Source organism: Myripristis murdjan, chromosome 16 (assembly GCF_902150065.1).
Source record: "Myripristis murdjan chromosome 16, fMyrMur1.1, whole genome shotgun sequence".
NCBI classification, from domain to species: domain Eukaryota; kingdom Metazoa; phylum Chordata; class Actinopteri; order Holocentriformes; family Holocentridae; genus Myripristis; species Myripristis murdjan.
The window spans coordinates 24,965,668-24,985,896 of NC_043995.1; the positions used below are offsets into that span (position 1 = coordinate 24,965,668).

At 44.4% G+C, this 20,229-nt stretch overlaps 1 protein-coding gene across 1 annotated transcript; it reads left to right on the forward strand.

The window, feature by feature from the left end:
* The first annotated feature begins 357 nt into the window (after positions 1-357).
* Positions 358-19,051, forward strand: fam110d (family with sequence similarity 110 member D). The gene is made up of 2 exons (XM_030073498.1): positions 358-488; positions 15,246-19,051. The coding sequence occupies exon 2, from the start codon at positions 16,005-16,007 to the stop codon at positions 17,355-17,357; it is 1,353 nt and encodes a 450-aa protein (XP_029929358.1). The 5' UTR covers positions 358-488; positions 15,246-16,004; the 3' UTR covers positions 17,358-19,051.
* The last annotated feature ends 1,178 nt before the right edge of the window (positions 19,052-20,229 follow it).

The window sequence follows — 20,229 nt, forward strand, 5'->3', positions numbered from 1 at the left end:
TTTCTTGAATTAAGTGTCATTTAAATGCAAGTTGTTCTTTTGGCTTATTTAAGAAATCTTTCTAAAAAATCTTAGGGAAAATATGCGATTGAAATTGAAAGAATTACGTCACGGTGGCTGATTTTTCTTTGAAATGTGTTTTTAAAAAATCTTAATACCTGATACGATACTCGAGGCTTATTAGATTGGGTTTTCTTTGCAGTGTCGACCCCCAAGCCCCCACCCCTTCCTCCCCAGGCTCCACAGGAGTCAGTTTACACAGCTCCGTACCTGCCCAGCCCCCCTGCGGCGGGGAGGTCGGGACTCCCTTATCCGGCTGCAGCGGGGCGGCCGCGCCTCAGTGAGCCGGCAGTCCGCGCACAGCGCACATCAGCGCCGCACCAGCACTGCGCACTGGAGCCCAGGCTGTCACACAGAGGATCCGCACACCTCTAAAGGATTTCAAAGACTGGAGATTGAACCAAGATCGCTTTCGCTTGCACGATAAGGTGAGCATTACTGTCATTTTCAGTCGACCCGGTTTTGGAAGTTGAAGTTTTACGCAGGTCAAAGATTAGAGTTCGGGCTAATCGCAAATAAACTGGGGCACATTTGACTCGTATGACTGAGTAGACTTCATCTGTAACTATTTATTGAAAAAACAGCCAACAGTAGCCTATATTTAAAAGGATCGATACCTCAGTTAAAGTTAATATTTTCTAATCGGACTTTCGCAATGTCTGTAAGGTTCATTTCTGACTTTATTGTTACCTGTTGTACTTTATGGTATTTTTTAATCTAACTGATATCTGATATCACAATAATATTCACATAACATTAGATAGCCTAACCTGACACTTTAATGACTCCATATGGAAGTTGGATAAATTATATTCCTATAGGAACTTAGTTTCCGTGGTAGTCCACACTATCCTCTTATAGTTTATTACTTTAGCTCCTCTTCTTCAGAGTCATGCTTGGGATCTTGTAGCAGATGCTACTGTATATGGCAAATTCTTCGCAGAAACGTCTGTGTTGACATTTCAAACGGAATATTAAGATAATCCACAGGGAACGCTGCAGATGGCATAATCTTAGAAGGGCCGGTGGCATTGCTGAGGGTGCCGAGCGTTAATCGACCCACAAGTTTGAGAAGTTGACAAGTGCAATAATTCATAGGGCCCCTGCTTTCACTCACTCCTTAAAGTGGTCCAGTGCTTAATCTATTAGCTGCGTGACTTTACTAAAGTTACACACACACACACACACACACACACACACACACACACAGAGAGAGAGAGAGAGAGAGAGAGAGAGAGAGAGAGAGAGAGAGAGAGAGAGAGAGAGAGAGAGAGAGAGATTTGTGATTGACCAGCTCTGGCTCTGATTGGAAGGCATACAGCTGACCTGGGGCAACAGGGTTAACCCATCTTAACTCTGCATTACAGTAAATATTTACATCTGGATTAAATCAGTGGAATGGGCCAAACACTGCACTGGCTCGGGGCCATCTAATCACAGAAAAGAGTTAGGTTTTGGCATTTTGAATTCAGCGAAACATTTTCCTGTGGCAATTATTAACATGGAGGAGAGTAGTCACACAGCCCCAGCCATGATCCAAAAAATCAATCAATCAGGAATTTAATTTGCAGCAAATCCATGTCATAGTGAATTGTGGGGTCCTGAGGTGCCCCAATAGAAAGTTGGCCTAGCTGTAAAACATAACAGCATTAAATGAGAGGTTACCAAAGAATAAAAAGCTTAACCTGGTGGTTCCTCAGACAGTCATGATGCAATCCACCTATTCTAAAATTTAAAAAACACCACGGACTGTGGACCTTTCAAGACGATAATGTGCCCTCGAGGTCTCCCCTCCCCCACCCATCCACGGATACAGCTGAGGCCCGTGGGTCCTCAGTTGGTTTGATCAGTGTGGGGTCAGCAGCATAAACAACTTTGGGCCAGTCTAAACAGCCAGGGAAACAGACCACACATGTCTTCCAAACACTCTGACATCCATAGGTGACATGGCACGTGTGTTTTGAAGGGTTGTGTTACTTTAATTTCATGCTTTTTGAATACCTTATGGATGTAATCATTTAGTTTACACCTGAAGCACATGTGAGAGGCAGACTGTGCCATATTGTGTATTGGTAAAGAATAACTTACCCTTGATTTTCAGAGGGGGAGCTGATCCTTCAGTGCAAAGTGGTAAAATATGATTAAATATGCCTGTTCACATAAAAATTTATATAATCCGCAGTAATCCTTTTGAAATGAGCAGAGGTTATACCTGATGTATTTTGAATTGATAGATGGTTTAGGTGTGTCTGCCAGCTACCACTCCTTGATTGGGGTTGTTTTTGTTGTAAGCCACATGCCTGTGTGCTGAAATGAGTCACTGCGTTGCATGGATCAGAAACACCTTCAGGTGTCATCAATCCCTCATAGTACCGACGCTCATGACAGGAAACTGTGTCTCTCCCGACCGTATACCTGCCTGCGAAATTACAGTGTGGAGCAGTCGTAAACATTTTCAGTCCCTCTTTCCGCCGGCTGCTTCATGTGGCGGTGTGCTAATTTTTCCAGCTGTAATAAGGCTGCATCTGTGTTTGATTCTGATCCCAGTGGAGCAGACAAGAATACTTCCTGCCGTCACAGAGCAGAGAGCCCAGGGGCACCAGCACAAAGCAGCCCGCCGCAGCCCCTGTCTGGGGTGTTGACAGGAACCCTGACATCATTAATATGACTAAATGAAATGTAATTTAGGCCTTGCCTTCCCACTTAAGAGTGATTATATCACCAGCAGTGATGGAGGAAGTGATGGCTGCGGTCACGGATGAAGGAGTTGCAGACAAAAAGTCATGTTGCCCTGTGTGACCATCAGAAATCATTTGGTGGTGCGTCCACACACACACACACGTTCAAGCCGATTCATGCAAAGTGCACGCTCATTCACCACATGATAGCCATCTAAACAAAAACTAGGAAGTTGCTATATCACTGACCTTTGCATGATCTGGCATAAATCAAAGGCTTGAGTATCTTATGGGAAGCATTAGTCCACCCTTGTTTCCCTTAGTCTTTCATTCTTTACTTTTCTCTTTCATTTCTTCTATGCAGTGTTTTTTCGAGGCTCCACAAGTGTATAATCTGATTGCTTTAAGCCACATCAGTGTTGTTTGCGGAGACCAAGCGGAAGCCACAGGACGTTGCATGGTTTCAGTTCACAGTGGGCCACTCATGTGTTTCTTATCACTTAAAGTTCAGCCATACCGCAAGTCACAGTCAAGCTCCCCTACATAGCTCAGTCTTGAAAACACTATTTTCTTGAGAGGGATGCCAAACACTTGTTATGGTTAATATTTGTTTTGTTGCACGGTTGCATGTAAAGACCCCCAAGTTATGGTGGAAAACTCAAGTTTCTAATTAGAGGGGAAAGCAGGTTCTGTTAGTGACATCATCTCCCCCCTGGCACTGTGATGTGCGTCCGTGTGTGTGTGTGTGTGAGTGTGTTAGACAGAGCAGCAGCTGGTTTCAGACTTTTGACATGCACAAGAGTGTGAAACTTCAAACACCGTGCTACTCACACAAACTGTCAGGACCTGGGCTTATAATTTGACTTTATTGTTCCTGTCGCCTGGTTTGGGCCATTGTGCCTACGGTCTCTGGGAACTTCCGCGCCAACTGCTTTCAGGAAGCACGGCTTGAAAAAGAGGAAGAGCTTGTCAAGATACTCATCGTTTTCACAGTTACATCCCACAGGAGTTTTGGTCAAAAACAAGATATCTACCTTGTGAAACAGCAGTACCTTCTTTTCCACAGGATTACTGACATGCAAAGTAAAACATATTCCCATCGAACAGTTTTACTATGAGTAAATATTTATATAGATATAAATGGCTATAAAGGTTAAAGCTAAAACTCAAATGGAAAGGGTTTCAAAGTGAAAGGTTAATTGACCTCTTTGTCTTTGTATTCTGGGATAAAAGACAAAAAGCATAAAGCATTACCATATACATATGAACTTCTCTGGTGAACATGCTTGATATTAACACCTGCCAATGCATTACTTAAATATGGAATAATAACTGGGCTGAACATGGCCAATAAACCTTTCAAAGACATCTAATGCTCAGTGGGATTATGGAGAATGATCTAAGTGTTAGTAGTATTCTTTTGCATACCAAATGCTAAAACATCTTGGGTAGAATTACATTTATTGAGCAATGAATTGCAGGTATCAATTTCTGATTACACAGCATGTTGGAATGAAACCTAATATTTGCTGGTTCATCTCTCTTGGAAGATTTATGTTGCCATATTGTTGTGAAATGTCTTTGAATCAGAACTGGCTTGATACTAGGCTCACCAAGTCCAATTTTTTTTTACCAAATGCTCATGTCTTTAACTTTTCACCCACAAAAGATAGCACCATCATGATCAAGCTTGTCATTTTCTGAGCCTTCAAGTCATCCCTCCGCCATTACATCACACTCATCTCCATGGGCTCATAACTCAATCCATAATTTATTGTGGGCAGCTAAATCATGCAACATGATCTGACATCTCTCCATCTCCTGCCAGTCCCCAGTGTGTGGATGACAGCTGTGAGAGCAGCCTTTCTCCCTGTCGCTCTCACATCCCTGTAATTGTTCACAGTCCGACTGGGTGCCTCTGTAGCTCTGCCACATCCAATCACGCTCAAACGTGCCGCACAATGTCCGCTCAACCATGAGCAAGATGACACAACCCTGGACATTCCCTTCGACGCGGTAGGAGACCATCGATGCAGCCTCCGACATCCACAGAACCTTGTCCTGACTCCCCCGGAGTCTGGGTGATTCTGACAAGGGAGAGAGCGCAGAGGAAGAGGAGAGAGATGGTGGGCTCTATTTCTGCGGCTCTCGGGGCCTGTTTGTGGGGAAGCAGGTCGGTCATTCGGTAATGAGAGAAGACAGCTGGCAGGTTCAGTGGAGGTTAACAGCTAAGCGTAGATGGCAGTAAGTAAAAACAGAAGAGCACGTTCCGGGTTTGTGCTGCGGAGGTTTTAAGGCTCGTTTTCCCCGCGGTTGCTTCTGTTTTTACAGTCAAAAGTTTCAGGAAAAATTTGGCTTGTTTGAGGCTTTGTCGAGGAAAGTGTTGGTGCTGCGGATTCTGTTGCGCGTCATTCTCAGGTCACATTAGCTGACATTTTCACCATGCTTGTGATAGCTGCACTGTTAAAACTATAACAGCAGTCAGCAAAAAAAAAAAAAAAAAAACAAGAACAAAACACTCATAAAACTAATGATCTGTGCCACAGCGAACTAGTTTTGGCAATGCATCCTTCATCTGGTCATCCAGCATGCAAAATGGCTCAGTTTTTAAAAAGTTTTTGCTAGAACAGCCATCAGTGGAACATTTTGTTTCAACAAATGAATCACACAGTATGGACCTGGCCAAATTCAGGGCACCATTCCAGGGCAGTTCAGCTGCACTGATAGCAAATCGATGGTGGCACTGTGAAAGTGGTGGTGAGTGTGTCCTGACACAGTAGGAAGGGGGGGGTGGGATGGAGCCTGGTGACACGGTCACAGATGACCCAGTGTTTGGGGACACAGCACAGCTGGAGCAGCTTAAAGCTCTAACCAACCCCCAAACAACCCTGCCCCAAGACCTCGTGAGTTGGTGCAAACGTTTTACTGCTCCTACAACACATGGGTGATGTAACGTCGTCAGCATGAGGTTAGGACAGTTCAGCAAATGTTGTGTGAATGTCTTTTGGCACCTTGGCTTGCTGATAGTGTGAGAAGAGGTTGGGACTACGCACATGTTGCTCACCTTTGCCATTTTTTTTTTATTCTTTCTGGCAGTTGTGTGTTGAATATGCTTCCTTATGTGCCCTGCTGGCTGTGGATTGAACCCTGCTAAAATCTCCTTTCCTCTGTCTTATTATAATGTTTCTCAATATAGAAAACATGCTTAAGCAATAGCATAACCCGATTTCCCTTTTAAAAAAAATATCTACTCCCATTTTCCATTATTGCCATGCTTCCAAAGGCTGTATCAGTGAGCTAAATGCAGGTATACAGGTGCAAAGTAAGATAGCCTGACTTTGGGACGGTGTCCATGTTTGAACTTTTTATCTGCTCTTTGTAAAACTAACAGCCACTATCCACTGAACTGTCTTTTATCACTTTGTCAAAGCAGACGTACGCATCGCGGAGTGAAAAATGTGCCGACTTGGTGAAATAAAACATCTGGCGGCTCGCCAGACAGAGCTCTCTTTTGGAGCGTTCACACCAGCTGAGAGCTTAATGAGGGTTCACAGTGTGAGAACAGGCCTTCATAATTTAAGACTCTGGGAGATCGAGGGATGTGCCCAGATTTATGCCTGTGTACAGCAGTGCATAAACAACTCCAGAATTGGATATCTGGGGGGATCTGTGCTACCCTGAGCTGTGCAGCGCATTCCCAGTCCAGGGCTGCAGTTGCACGCACAGTAGTTTGTTGCGGTTTGTATTGCTGGTCACATAAGCCAGGCTGGCATGTGGAGCGAGCTGCAGCAGTGGTCATAATTTACAAAACAATGCTCGGCAGATCTGGGATATTTGGTAGGGCAACAAAAACTGACAGTACAACATTTTTGTCTGTCTCTCTCTTTGAAACACACATGCGCTGACATTCACACAGTCCTCAAAACAGACACACATCCCAAAATATCATCAAAATAATCTCCAGACACAGTCTATTCCCAGCCGCTGCACACACACACACACACACACACACTCACACACACACACACACTCATAAAAACTTGTCTCATCTCCCACCAGTAGACTCTCCTGCTGGATCTGTAGCTGCATTCCCTGCATGCTTGCCAGCCGGACGGAGTGTGAAGCTTCGACAGTACAGTTTCTGTACAGGTTCTTATAAAGAGGATCTTTTTATTCTATATGTCATCTACTTGCAAGTGCATTAGCTCACCCTTCATTAGGTCACTTGTCGACAGTGAGGTATCGCAGCTCAGGCTTAACATTCCAGCCTGGGCGGACATACAGGAGTCGGCTGGCTCAGGTGTCTCTCTGTTACAGTGTGGATTTTTTCAGCAGACACAATGCACCTGGTGCTGAAGTCCGTCAAAGTTCAGGGTGATGCACTTTGAAGCTACGCATGTAAAAATCAAAGTGGAAATTTGAATTCATATGTCAGTGATAAAGTTGTCCTTCTCAACAATATTTAAAGATTGGATGCAAAAGCAAAATGATGGAGTCCAGAGATTTACAGTTTGCATCTCTGGACGAGGATATACTATATAAAATCACCCATCAGAGTAATTTCATTGGATGGGGTTAGATTTTGGGACAGCAGGGAGGTGAAGGGAGTTCAGAGATTGTCCTTCAGCTGACTTCAGTGAAGGCAGAGTTTGTTCAGAACAGGCTCGATGGCTCATTTGAAGTGTAATTTTCATAAAAGTAGAACTTCAAGCCCACTGAAGAGAGCAGTGTTGTGTTTTACAGGGTCTGTAACACGGAGGCGGTAGGCGAAGCTTGTGTTCGTCGCTCGTTAAAGCGTTTTAAAATGTGTAGCACAAAAAGTAAATGGTGAGTCATAAACTTATATAGGTCAACGCTCTGTAGTTATCAGCTTTAACAGCACTCTTCTCGGGCTCAGAGTTGGTGAAGAAAGGGGAGCTTGTGTGTAGTCTGTGGATAAAAGCAAAAATAATGGCGAATATCTTATCTCAACAGGCGTTATCTGTGTTAGCATTGCATGGGCGTCATATTCCTGAGAAGCAGCAGGCTTACAATGGCCGTTTTTGGCTGACTGTCACGTGTTCGAGAATCTAGTTATGATGATTGGTGTTTTAATTATTAGCTCGACTTACGGGGATCCAGCCGGGTGAGACACAACCGCGGTCTAAAGTAAAGGTTTTTGATTATTGTGACCAGAATATGCTCGCCACCTTTTACAGCGAGCTTTCACTCTTGACCTTCATTAGCTAATATTGACACGTACTTGCACTTACAGCAGACGTGTTCCTGAGCGTATCTTATCGCTGTCATCTTGATGTCTGTGCAGGCCCTGCTTCACTGGGACAGGGCTCCAGAGCTCAGCTGTACTACAGTGATTAGCTTTGAATGACAAAAGAGCACCAACAGTGAGTTAAGAGCCCATCGCGTCTATTTTATGGTTTGGGAGGAGGTCTATTCAGGTTGGGGGTCCCTTAAGTCATTCCATGTGGCCTTCTGCTGCCCCTTCATGAATGTGGAGAAAACCCTCGGTAGCCTCAAACTGTAGATCAAATGGCTAATGGCACCCAAGGCTCCACAATAGTGACTGGATTTACAATTGCTGTCGCCTGGCTTTGTCTTTACGGGGACGGTGGCCCGGTTGTCCTCTGGCTCTGGTTTCTTTTATATTTTATTGTCACAATGTTGTTGTTTGTGTTTTCCCCTCCCTGACTAATGAGGCAGGGCAGTCAGGTCTTCAAGCCTTATCTGCAGACCCAAGGCAGGACTTTTGTTTTGGCCCATTAACAATGCAAAGTGACGATCTGTCTCTGGAGAAAACTCAAGAAGACGCCCACTTTTCTCCTCCCAGCCCTGTACCAGACTTGCTTGAGGTCTGTTTCTGTGGTGTTGGTTAATGACCGAACTGGATGAAGTCATTAATCCCGACCCAATAGTGGCCACAGGCTTTATTTTCACACGTTGACTGTGGGGAATTGATGGGCGTACAGATGCTTTGGAGGTGATATAAAGACATCTAAATGAGCTGCGGTTAAAGTTTGAACATTTAGACGCCACGAGTCCAACAGTGACGATCGTTAGTCCGTGTCATCCTTAATAGGGATGCCAGATGTTAGTATAAAGAAACCGAGAAAGGTCGGCAGTTGGGTCCTCGTCGGCAGCAGATGTCTCTCATCTGTCCAAAGATTGATTTAACAGGTAAGCGTGATGAATTCATTCAACAGCCACAAAGGTGGTCCCCGTGAGTTTATTAACCTCTTATCTTGTGTTTACCCCTCTGAACACATATTTCACGGCGGAACTTCCTCTAACCTTTCGATACCAGGCCAGCTGGCTTTTCTTCGGATACGCCTCGCAAGCTTAGATCAAACTGCTCTTCTGTGGGTTCTTGAAGCAAACAAGCTCTTCCTGGACTTTCTTTTTTCTTTTTTTTTTTTTTTGTTTAGCTTCTTTCTGGGGCACTGTTTTCACATCAGAAAAATAAGCAGAACTCCATGCTTCCCCCATTCGGTATGGAGTCAAGCATGTGTGCGTGGCCTTATAATCAATAACAAAACGTAGCCGTGACCTTCTTTATCTTCTCAGGGAATGAAAAGCAAGTAGCTCAAATAATCGTGTTGATTAAACGGAAAAGTGAAACGCAGGGTCGCTTTTGATGACGGGTCTCTCCGACAGGGATGTCCGAGCACCTTGATATGGCATGACAGAAGACATCTGGTTCCTCTTTGGCTTCATGGGGGCGCCTTGTTAAGCCTCCATGCAGGCTGGGCCATCCGCTTCACAGACTGGAGGCCAGGCAGTCGGGTTATTGAGGAAGAGAGATGGAGGATGGGTCAGGGAGAAAGGGGGCACACAGTTAAAAAGCACATCATTTTCAAAGCCTCCGGGTGTGTAGTTACCTTTCAACACATGCTAGAGCAATCCTATATTTTCTCTTTTCTATTTATTTTGGTGCAATCCTTGGTGATAAGCAGTTATGACTGTGATGTTTTTCCACTGCATTTTCCGGTGATTACTTCCACTCAAACAGCATACACAACCTGCACTGCAATATCTTTCTTTTTGTGTGTGTGTGTGTGTGTGTGTGTGTGCTGATGAGGTTTGAGTTTTTGAAGCTGCTGCTCTTCTCTTTGTCAGCTCAGCCATGGTGGTTATCAGCGCTTGTGACGGGCCAGGTCGCTGTGCACTCGCTGTGTGTTGGATGTGTTTTGTCTTCCTCCCCCTCGTCTTTTTCTCTCTCTGTCCAGACAGCGGACACTGAAGCGGCTTGAGAGTTTGATTTATTCCCTTCTCTGGATAATTTTGATGCACATTAAAACCTCAGTATCTTGTACATGTCAGTACTCTGAGTCTGAATCCTTAACGTTGCTTCCTTCTGGTAATTCCCCAGGCGGAGTCTAGGGACGAAACAACGGTATTTATTCCAGTCAAGGGTTAAGTTTGACAGATTTGCTTTTCCCATTCATGCTAATACACACACACACACACACACACACACACACACACACACAGTTGATAAGCATGTGACTCAACCTGGATTTGCTGTTTCCGCTGCCAGTAATGTAAAACACATCACTTCCTGTTGTGAGGGCTTTTCTAAAGAAAGGAAAGGAAACTCACTGCTTAGAAAAATATCACAGCTTTCATGAACTGGTCACATGTTGGATCATCATTGTGTTTATATCAATCTGCAATATATAGTACTCAGTGTTGCAATGTCTGCTGAAGCACCGATGTGTTTTTGTCACAGACCAGACAAGCTTTTGAAGAGCGCAGGCAGATGTGGGGGGGATAAAGGTAGAGAGAGAGAGAGAGAGAGAGAGAGAGAGAGAGAGGGGGCAGAGATACACAGGATGCATAAAGGGAGAGAGAGGGAGGGAAAGATGGAGGGTGAGGAGGCCCACAGCAAATACAACAGATGAAGAGAGATGAAGGGAGAGAAGGAGGGTGGGAGAGGGCAGGCAATGAAAGAGACAGGGTGAGGTAGAAAGGAGGGAGGGGAAAGGAGGACAGAGAGAAGATGAGAGAGGATGGAAAGGGGTTTAGAGGTTAATAACTACCCACTGTGAGAGACGAAGGAGGCCGTGTAACAGGAGAGAGCTTCTGCAGCCGCCTCATGCTTTTCAAAAGCCCGAGGATCACAGCAGAAGGTGCTGGGTACTAATTTGACTCATTATGGTCAATGGACCTAATGGTGGCTATTGTTCTCGTGCAAATCCAGGTTGAGTCACAGGCTCGCCCACTGTGTGTGTGTGTGTGTGTGTGTGTGTGTGTGTGTGTGTGTGCTGGCACGAGAGGGACACGAAAGCTTGTCAGACTTGACCCTTTTCATTGTGGACGTATGACTCACAGAAACTCCCTGATGTTCGAGCTTTCTCTGTTTTATCGGTTTGATCCTCATCTGTGTCGAGAAGAATCCTGCAGCCACTTCTCTCCAGACCACCGGCCGCCTATATTTAGCTCAGTTTCCCGTTAAATAGTGTCCCAAACCACCGACGGCTCGCATTGTGACTCACATTCATCCTTGCGATGTCCAAGATAGCGCTCGGAGCAAAAGATAACCTCTGAAAGTGGAGCCTGTCTCCTTCCCTTCGAACCCCTAATGTCAGATTCGATGAGCACACGCGGACGTTACGAGCAGGACGCAGGAAAAAGGAAAGAGAAGAGCAAAGGACAGCCAGATGTCTTCCACGAGCGGAGTGCTAGCAGGATTTATTGCTATATTGTTAGGGGTTTCAAGGTCGTGATTATATCTGGTCAGTGGGGATTAATAATGCCTGTCTCCGCTGACATTTCCCCATGCTTCATATGAATATAAGGTAAAAGCCACCCTTTTATCCTCCTGCACCCACTCCTTTCCATCCCTCAATGGAAAGCACATATTAAGAAACTCTTGTTTAGGCATGGTGCTAATCTTAATGCTTCAATAACCATTAACCTGCCACTTTGAACTTTTAACTCAGATGGGGAACAGATTGCTCCGGAAGAGTCGCGTCTAATAAATAGTGCGCAGGTTACCCAAAAACCCAGCCAGACACCATAACCCCCATCCTCAGTTCCGCTTCATTTTTCTGCCCATTTTTCTTGTCTTTTTTTGGCCAATTCCAAGCCCTTTTTTCCTCCTCCACACCTGTTGTGAGACATTTTTCCCGGAGCCCTACCTAAACAATGGCTGCCTTTCCCAGAACTTAGTGCTCTGACATCTGGAAAACGTAGCAAGTAGGCCTGTGCCGTCCCCCCGTCCCCCCCCCCCCCCCCCCCCCCCCCCCCCCCCCCCCCCCCTCTCCTCAGTGAATTTATTGGAGTAGGCTATTTGAAGGCATTGTGTGAGAGAGGTGTGGCTGTTAAGACCTGGACAGGCATGCAAAATACGTAACCTTCTCAAGTGACATTAACTCAGTTTACATGAGATGCATCTCAAGCAATCTTTCCAAAATGTTGCAGAAAATGTGGAAAAAAGTGCAAATGTGTGATTTCATCAACTGGGCTGAGTAGAATAAATAGTCTTCCTCAACTCACCAGAAAAATGGATTTCAAGAAGTGATTAGTATTGGGCAAACTGATATTGTTTTTGCATTTTGGGCTTATTTAGAAGATGAAAACAAAAACAATTAGCGTACCAACTGCTGGACATATATCCAAGATGGGCGTCTTATACATGGGAGCATCAGCACATGTGCTATTTCATACTGCACTGAACAAATATTACAGATAGAAAACACAAAGCTACTTTTGATTGTTTTAAATTGCCGTCCTAGAGACTTAATGATGCTATTAGCGATTCCATTGTTCTTAACTGCACAGCACAACATTTCATCTCTTCTACTCTGATACATCATAATTTGCATGCAAATAGATAGATGGGAAGCGTGCCAGTGCTTGTGATTCAATTTCACACAGATATGTTTCGGTTCAGAGGTAGAGAGCACAGTAGGGAGTGTCTTGATTGTGTTTGCTTCCGTTAGGATCCTTAATCCAGCAGTTTTTCATTCAGCCGATTGATGCAGACTGCTCAGGTCTGACTTAGGCATTGCATGAAGCTTGTGTAAAGTACTAATGTTGTCAAGTTTCAAATGTGGCTCATGACCAGATCATCCTGTCACTCTCACTGCAAAAAGTCAAAATCTTACCAAGATTATTTGTCTTATTTCAAGTAAAAATGTCTTATTTCTAGTCAAAATATCTCATTACACTTAAAATAAGACATGATCAGCTCAGAAATAACTTGTCTTTAGACAATTTTGCCAATGGAACAAGCAAATTTTTACTTGTTCACTTGTGTCACAAGTAAAAATTTGCTTGTTCCATTAGCAAAATTTGTTTCTTTTTCAAGCTAATTTTCACTTGTTTCAAGTAGATTTTCACTTGAAACAAGTGAAAATTGTCTAAAGACAAGTAATTTCTGAGCTGATCATGTCTTATTTTAAGTGTAATGAAATATTTTGACTAGAAATAAGACATTTTTACTTGAAATAAGACAAATCATCTTGGTAAGATTTTGACTTTTTACAGTGCTCCCTTTACGATGTCAAAATTGAGAATGCTCAAAAATTAAAAAAAAAAAAAAAAAAAAAAAATGAAAATGTTAAGTTGGATGAGAAAGTGTTTGCTTGTAGATGCCACTGTTGATTGGTGTCAGCCGGTTCATCGTAAAGGACGAGCCATAGATCCTTTTCCTACCAAAGAGGGTCGCTCATTGTTTTCCATCAAATGAGGAAAGGCTAAAATAGCATTTGATACGTTTTAAGTGACCCTGAGGGAACCGTCAGAACAACAATATAGCACTTGCCAGCAAAAGGAGCATGTTTCTCTCCTGACTGAGAGACCGGTGGTCTTAATACAGTTTGAAGGGAAGTGGATGAAAAACAGGCACGACCTGTGCCCTCAAGTATTTATAACAGCTTTATGTTTCAAAGCTGTGTTCTGTGTTTACCCATGGCAGCCTTTCACGACCTCTTTTGTGCACATAAAAAGGAGCAGAATAAGGAATCTGCAAAAGGACTGAGACCAACTGTGTGTAGATCACTGCAGAATGTCTCCATCCAATTAATTTACTCTTATATATAAGTTTTAAAATATTCTTGGTCTTGAAACAAGTGAAAAAAAATCTGCCAGTGGGATGAGACAATCTCAGTTTCAAGAATCTTCCTGAATCAAGTGTAATTTTCATGATACTACTGGGTTGATCTGCCTTATTCTGCGCTGTTTCAACATATTTGTTCCCTGAAAAAATGGTGAAACAAATAAAAATAGGTGGGATTATCTCAGCACACACAGATTTTTCATCACTTGTTTCATGGGGGGAAAAAAAGATTTTAAGACTGAATACGAGACTAAATTTACTAGTTGAGTTGGAGTTGTTTTTTTTTTTTTTTTTTTTTTTTTTTCCAGTGTGCAACCCACTTTCATTTACAGGGAAGGCTCTTATTGCCTTGTGCTGACACACACATGCACCCACACACACAAGGGCACAGGCACAAACTAACTTACAAGCAAACTGGAGCAGAGACACAAATACACACATGCCCAAATGCACACACACACACACACACATGCACACATACACACATAGACACATGATAACTGTGTTTGGATGCTTCCCAGCTATAAATACTGTGCCTGCACCTCTTTTGGTACAACCAATCCCGTTATAAGCACGTGCGTCGTCCTCTCCTTCCACTTCTGTCCTTCTTCCTTCACAAATCCCATGCAGCGTTGTGACAACCTAAAAATATGAAACCTCTCTCTCTCTACCGAGCGCAGTATCAGTGAGAAATGTCGGCTATCTGTTACACAGCGTCATGGACTCCTTTTGGTTTTATGTGTCATTTAACTTTTGTTGGGGACTGTTAATTTTAAGAGCAAGGCTGTTTAACTGTGTCTACAAAGGATCTGTCACTTGAGAAGCTTGGTTTACTTAAGCTGGTCTTATGGCTGTATAAACATTAACAGCTTCAATCTAGTATTTAGTGCAGCTGTTGAATTCAAATGCATCTGCAATTCGTGTAAACCTTTTAAGCCTTACACCATAATATGCAATGTGGTGTGGGTGCAACATTTCTATCACAGCGGTGCATGCACAGTAAATGTCCTGCAGGCACAGAGGGGAATTCATATATGTTATGTTTTTTTCAAGATTTTAGGGTTCAGTAGAAGTGCAGGAGACACATTTTCAAGCAGGCTGCCCTTGTAGTTTTCAGCGAAAAAAAAGAAAAAAAAAGTGTCATTGTGTCTTGCTATGGATAACAGTGTCAGCTACATGCCAAAATCTAGTGTACAAATTATATTCAATGTAGACAAAGTGGCGGTTTGTAAATTCTCATAAAATTCAGCTGTGTGCAATGTGAGTGTTGCTCTCTGCCCAGCTCCAGACATGGGACTCCCTCCAGCTTTAAATAAGCATCATCTGAGCGTAGCTTAAGGGACTAATGTCCTTTCTGCCATCTGGACTCTGCTGCCTACCCTGGAGAATTTCCATTCCAACTAAAACCATTCTTTCTCTCTCTCTTTATCTCTCCCCCTCTCCCAAAGGTCCTTGGTGCAGGTGAAGTGGAGGCAAGGACAAGATCTGCAACCTTCCATCTGTCCATCAGCGAAACAAGTACCCTGGTGCCGGCCACCCCGAGGTCACCTTAACCACAACGGACGCCAAACAATAAGAGTCTTGACCCAGCGTCCCTCAGACCGTTTGCACAAAGCAAATATTTGAAGCCATTTTATCTCATTTCCCTGTGCAGCCGTCATTGAAAAGATCAACAGAAAAGGGTGTTGTTGGGGGACAGAGAGAGAGAGAGAGAGAAGAAAACGTGGGGGAAGAAAAAGTAACCCTTTCAAAGTGAACCCTGCCTGCTATTTTTGCTGTGCTGTGGGCAGGGAGCGTCTCATTTGGGAGTGCTCTTGGCTGACGGAAAAAGGATTTCCCTGTGCCCTGCCCGCCTATCCAAATGCCTGTGTAAATACTGGATAGAGATATCAATTTGTCTGGGCTCTAACGTTGCCCAACAAAGAGACGAAAAGCTATCTATAGAAAACTTCACAACAAACTTGGCCTCTGTGGTCTCTGGAATTGCTACCTATCTGTTACCACTCAAGGAAGATTCAAGAGCTGTGAGAACAGGAATGAGCGCTGCCAGAGTTTTCCATAGCTAAAGACTTTTTCAAACACTCTCACTCATTTTGAAATTTTTACAGGATCAGCGCTAGCTCCTGTGGGGACACTTTTCACGATACAAGCTGTCAGCCATTTGGGGGCTGCAGTTTTGATGTCTTTTCCCAGTTGAGTGAAGCACCATGAAGCCACTTACCCCGATTGGATCCCCTTCTCCTCTGAGGCTCCTCAACAAGGGCCCAGACTACCTGCGTAGGCAGATAGACGGTGGGGGCCATGGCCGCTCAGTCAGCGCTGTGGAGAGGCTGGAGGCAGACAAAGCCAAATATGTTAAGAGCCAGCAGGTCATCAACTCCAAGCAGGAACCTGTACTGGTGCCTTGTGCCACTCCACCACCGCAGCCCCGACGACCTCTTGTCATGCCCAGCACCGCAACCACTCGCCTCCCCCCACGCCGGTCGTCCAACACCCCGTTCTCCACACTCTCCGGTTCCTACACCTCGCGTGATGAGAATGAAAACGATGACTCCAGGAAAGAAAACCGAAGGACTTCACTGGATGTTCAGGCTAATAATAGGAGCAACATCAACAATGTAATGCCTCCCAGCCCCAGGACCCCTGGAATTGTCCCACTTGTTGCACCCCACAGTGCCCCTGTACTCAGGAGGAGCACAGGGAAACGCATGCTGCGACCAGACTCCCTGGTCATCTACCGGCAAAAGAAAGAGTGCAAGAGTCCCAGTGGTGCAGCAGTAGGAGAAAACAACAACATGGAGATCAAGGGCTACAGTTTTGTCCGCCGCCTCTTCCAGGGCTCCATGAGAGAGAAGAGTGGCGGCGGTGAGGGGGGAACCCAGAAAATGGTCATCGGAGAAGAGAAAGCTCCATCACGGGATGGAGACTCCCGTATGTCTTGGACCAATGAGAAAGACACCACAGATGGTGGACCAGGGAGCAGGAGGTCCAGTAAAACTGACCATGAACGTAGTCCAGGGTCTATGCCCAGCCCTGGATTTAGCTGTAAACTTGAACAGACTAAGAATGGATTTACAAATGGTATCAGTGAAGGCACTGGCACCAATGGCAACCTTTCACATAAGCATGATGATGACAATGACCCCTGGAGGCGAGCATCACCACCACCGCCACCCAGAAGGCAGTTCGGGGGGCTGTGGCGCTCCAAGTCCGACCTGCGTCTCCGCTGCTCGGTGGCGTTATCAGAGCAGGAGCATTTCTTTGACTTTTGTGGACTCGACACCGACATGATCGAGCGGCTGGGTCGGGAGAACTTCCTGTCTGGTGCCAGCTCTATTGACACTCTATCATTGGCGCTCCGCAGCGTGAGCGGGGGAGGCTGCGGAGGCTCTGAACCCAGTGAGTTCTCCCGCCACTCAGGAGAAGGTTTATTTCAGGAGGAGCTCACTGAGCAGCTCCCGTCTGGTGTGTCAATCATTGAGAGAAACGCCCGCGTCATCAAGTGGCTTTACGGTTGTAAGAATGCTGCCCGTGAAGGGCCCAAAGAGTCAACCGTTTAATCCTTTGCTTTCTCCGAACCCAAAAGGACTGTTTCTTCAGTGGAGGCAGGACTGAAAGACTGGATGTTATACTGCTACTTGTGTCTCCTGTCAAAGTGAAATGTTGTATTTATGGATCCTATGGAAATATCGTGTGGGTATAGCTACACCTTGCTGCTGAGTGGTACCATTTCCCCCAGCAAAATATTACAGTGTCAGTGCATGTGCGTGTGTGGAGAGGAAATTGCTTCCCTCTCCATTTAGAGCTCCTATCCAGTTATTGACAGAGCTGGATTCGGGACTGGTCTGAAATCACCCCCCTACCCCCACAAGGCACATAAATATAAAAGTGTATGTTCGTCATTGCACAGTGGACACCAAATTTAGTGTCCTTGACATGGAATATAACACAACACTCTCCCCAAATGAATAATTTACAACGAAAAACCACTAAGCTTTTTTCTTCTAAACTGGAGAACTGTTGTGTGAGTGTGAAGTGAACCATGAGTACCTCATTTGGAACTGTCCCAGTTTAGTTTGTGTGTGTTTTTTTTTTTTTTTTTTTTTTTACTCTTTAAACGCAGGCGTTGGAACAAACATGAGAGGCACCCCTGTGGGGTTGTTAATGCACTGAACTGGACAGAAAGACAGAGGAAATGAAAGAGATGAAGAGATACAGCTTTGAATCTGTACAGAGACTCATCTCTTATAACCTAGAACACTGAGCTATATTGTAAAGAGTACCTGGATAGAAGAGGACAAGGAGCCATGTATGGCCAGTACTTCTGATCCTGTCATTTCAAATTCACACCCCTGAAGAGGGCTAATTCTCTCACAGTACACACAAGTGACCACTTATGACACATTTATATAAATCACCACAACATGACGCCTATTCAGTTTGCTCATACTGTGTAAGCTATAGTGAGGTAAAAATGATAGATGGGGAAAGGCAGCCCACCAGTGGTCAATCCCTTGAGAGCACAACTGGATTATTTTTCAGGCAAACAGCCACATCATTTTAAATCTCCCAAAATAGGTTTCAAATTAATGCCGCTGAAAATTTTCTGGTTTATGCGTATGGGACCATGCATTTACAGAAACCTACTGCCTGATAATTTAGCATATCATTTCTACTTGTGTAAACCTGGCAGTTCACACAAGTTGAACCTCCCCGGCGGGTTTCGTTAGCCTGTTTGCGGCTAATGTGATCATCTGGGTCTCCTCCATCAGAGCGAGGGGAGACGAGGGGGAGGTTGAAGCTGCCCTCCTCTCACTGATAACCACAGATCCTACCTCACTTCATCAATCCCTGTGTGATTCTCCCTTTATCTCCATGAAAGGTCATTTCCATTGCTTTGCCTGGACGATGCCACTGAAATATGAATTGGGTGTCTGCCGTGGAATGTGGAGGTTAGAGTAAGAGGTGTATCAGGTTAAGTGTTATTGAACCTAAGGGCATGTGATATTTGTACAAGTGATAAAGTAACACAATTTCTTGCAGCCTTGGTATGTTTTTTTCCCCCCATATGTATCATCAGCATGGCACCTAAACTCCTCTGAACCTGTTCAACATGGATTTCTTTTTTCCCCCCTACCCCTGAAAAACCATCTGGTTGCATGTTTACAATGTGGCTCTATAAATTCTGAATCTCTATATTTTGTTTTCCATATATGAGATTTGGTTTTTATTCCAAAGAGGTTTGTGTATGATGTACAAAGCAAATAAAAATGAATAAAAAGAAATATTTGTGGAAAAAAAAACACCTCTACTACTTTTTTTGTGTTGTTAGATGACTTAATTACTGAAGTACAGTATTTATATGTGCATCAATCACAGCACCCACCATCAGACATCATGATCAGAAAATCAGACAGAAAAAAGCAGTATTCAATCAAAATCTTAAAAAAATAATATTGTAATATAATATTGATCAAATATACATACATTTCTAATAGTATATAGTGTTCTTTTTAATTAGTTATCAAAGGCTAATTGTTAAAAAGGTGGCCTGTGCAAAAAATAAGCCCAGAGAATAAGCTATGACTGAGTTGTTGTCTAATCCTCTTAGAGTGTAATGGCTGAGTGAGTCAGTGTTGTGACGCTGTCTCGCCCTTGACTCTTTGTTGCCTCCCTCCACCACATTACGTCTCATTTTTCACATTATCTCAAGTGGCTAGGCGCTAATCCTTTCAGCATTCCCTGCATAGCACGGCCTCGAGTGAGCCGCAACAGGTTGTGTTTATACACAACAAGGAGGGCTCTGTGTGGCCTGATGCTGCGTCTCCGAGGGCCGTGTGGACCCTTACTTTCTGCCTTTATGTTTCTCTCCTGTTTCCAGTCCTGAGTCAGCACTTGTTTCTCCATGCACCAGTTCGCACATTCACACAAACACACACACACACACACAAATCTTACATGGCTTAAGGACATTTAAGGATACAAAAAACCCAGTCTCGGCGACCCGGCCGCATGGTTTGGCCGGCTGTCACTGCAGACACTGTATTGTGTTGTTTTGCCCTTTCTTTAGCCCTGCAATCTGTACGCCTCAAACACCAGCACAAACACACACACACACACACACACACACACACACACACACTCACACACATCCAATTTCTCTCTCCTTTACCACATTTCCTTTTCCCTCCCTCTGTCTTTCCCAATGTGGAGCAAAACAATGGCCCTCCTGTCTGTGTGTGTGTGTGTGTGTGTGTGTGTGTGTGTGTGTGTGTGTGTGTCAGTTAGCTCTGACCGGAGGGCCTGCTGTGACATCCTGTTTTGGGTTCATAGGACAAGGTTTAAACATATGGTCACGTTTTGGGTTGGACTCCCTCTCTTCCTCAGTCTGTTTGGGGATAAACAGGTAACAGCTGGAAGAAGACAATTTGA

Coding starts and splice junctions, on each gene's coding strand:
- fam110d (XM_030073498.1), top strand. CDS start 16,005: ATGAAGCCACTTACCCCGATTGGATCCCCTTCTCCTCTGAGGCTCCTC.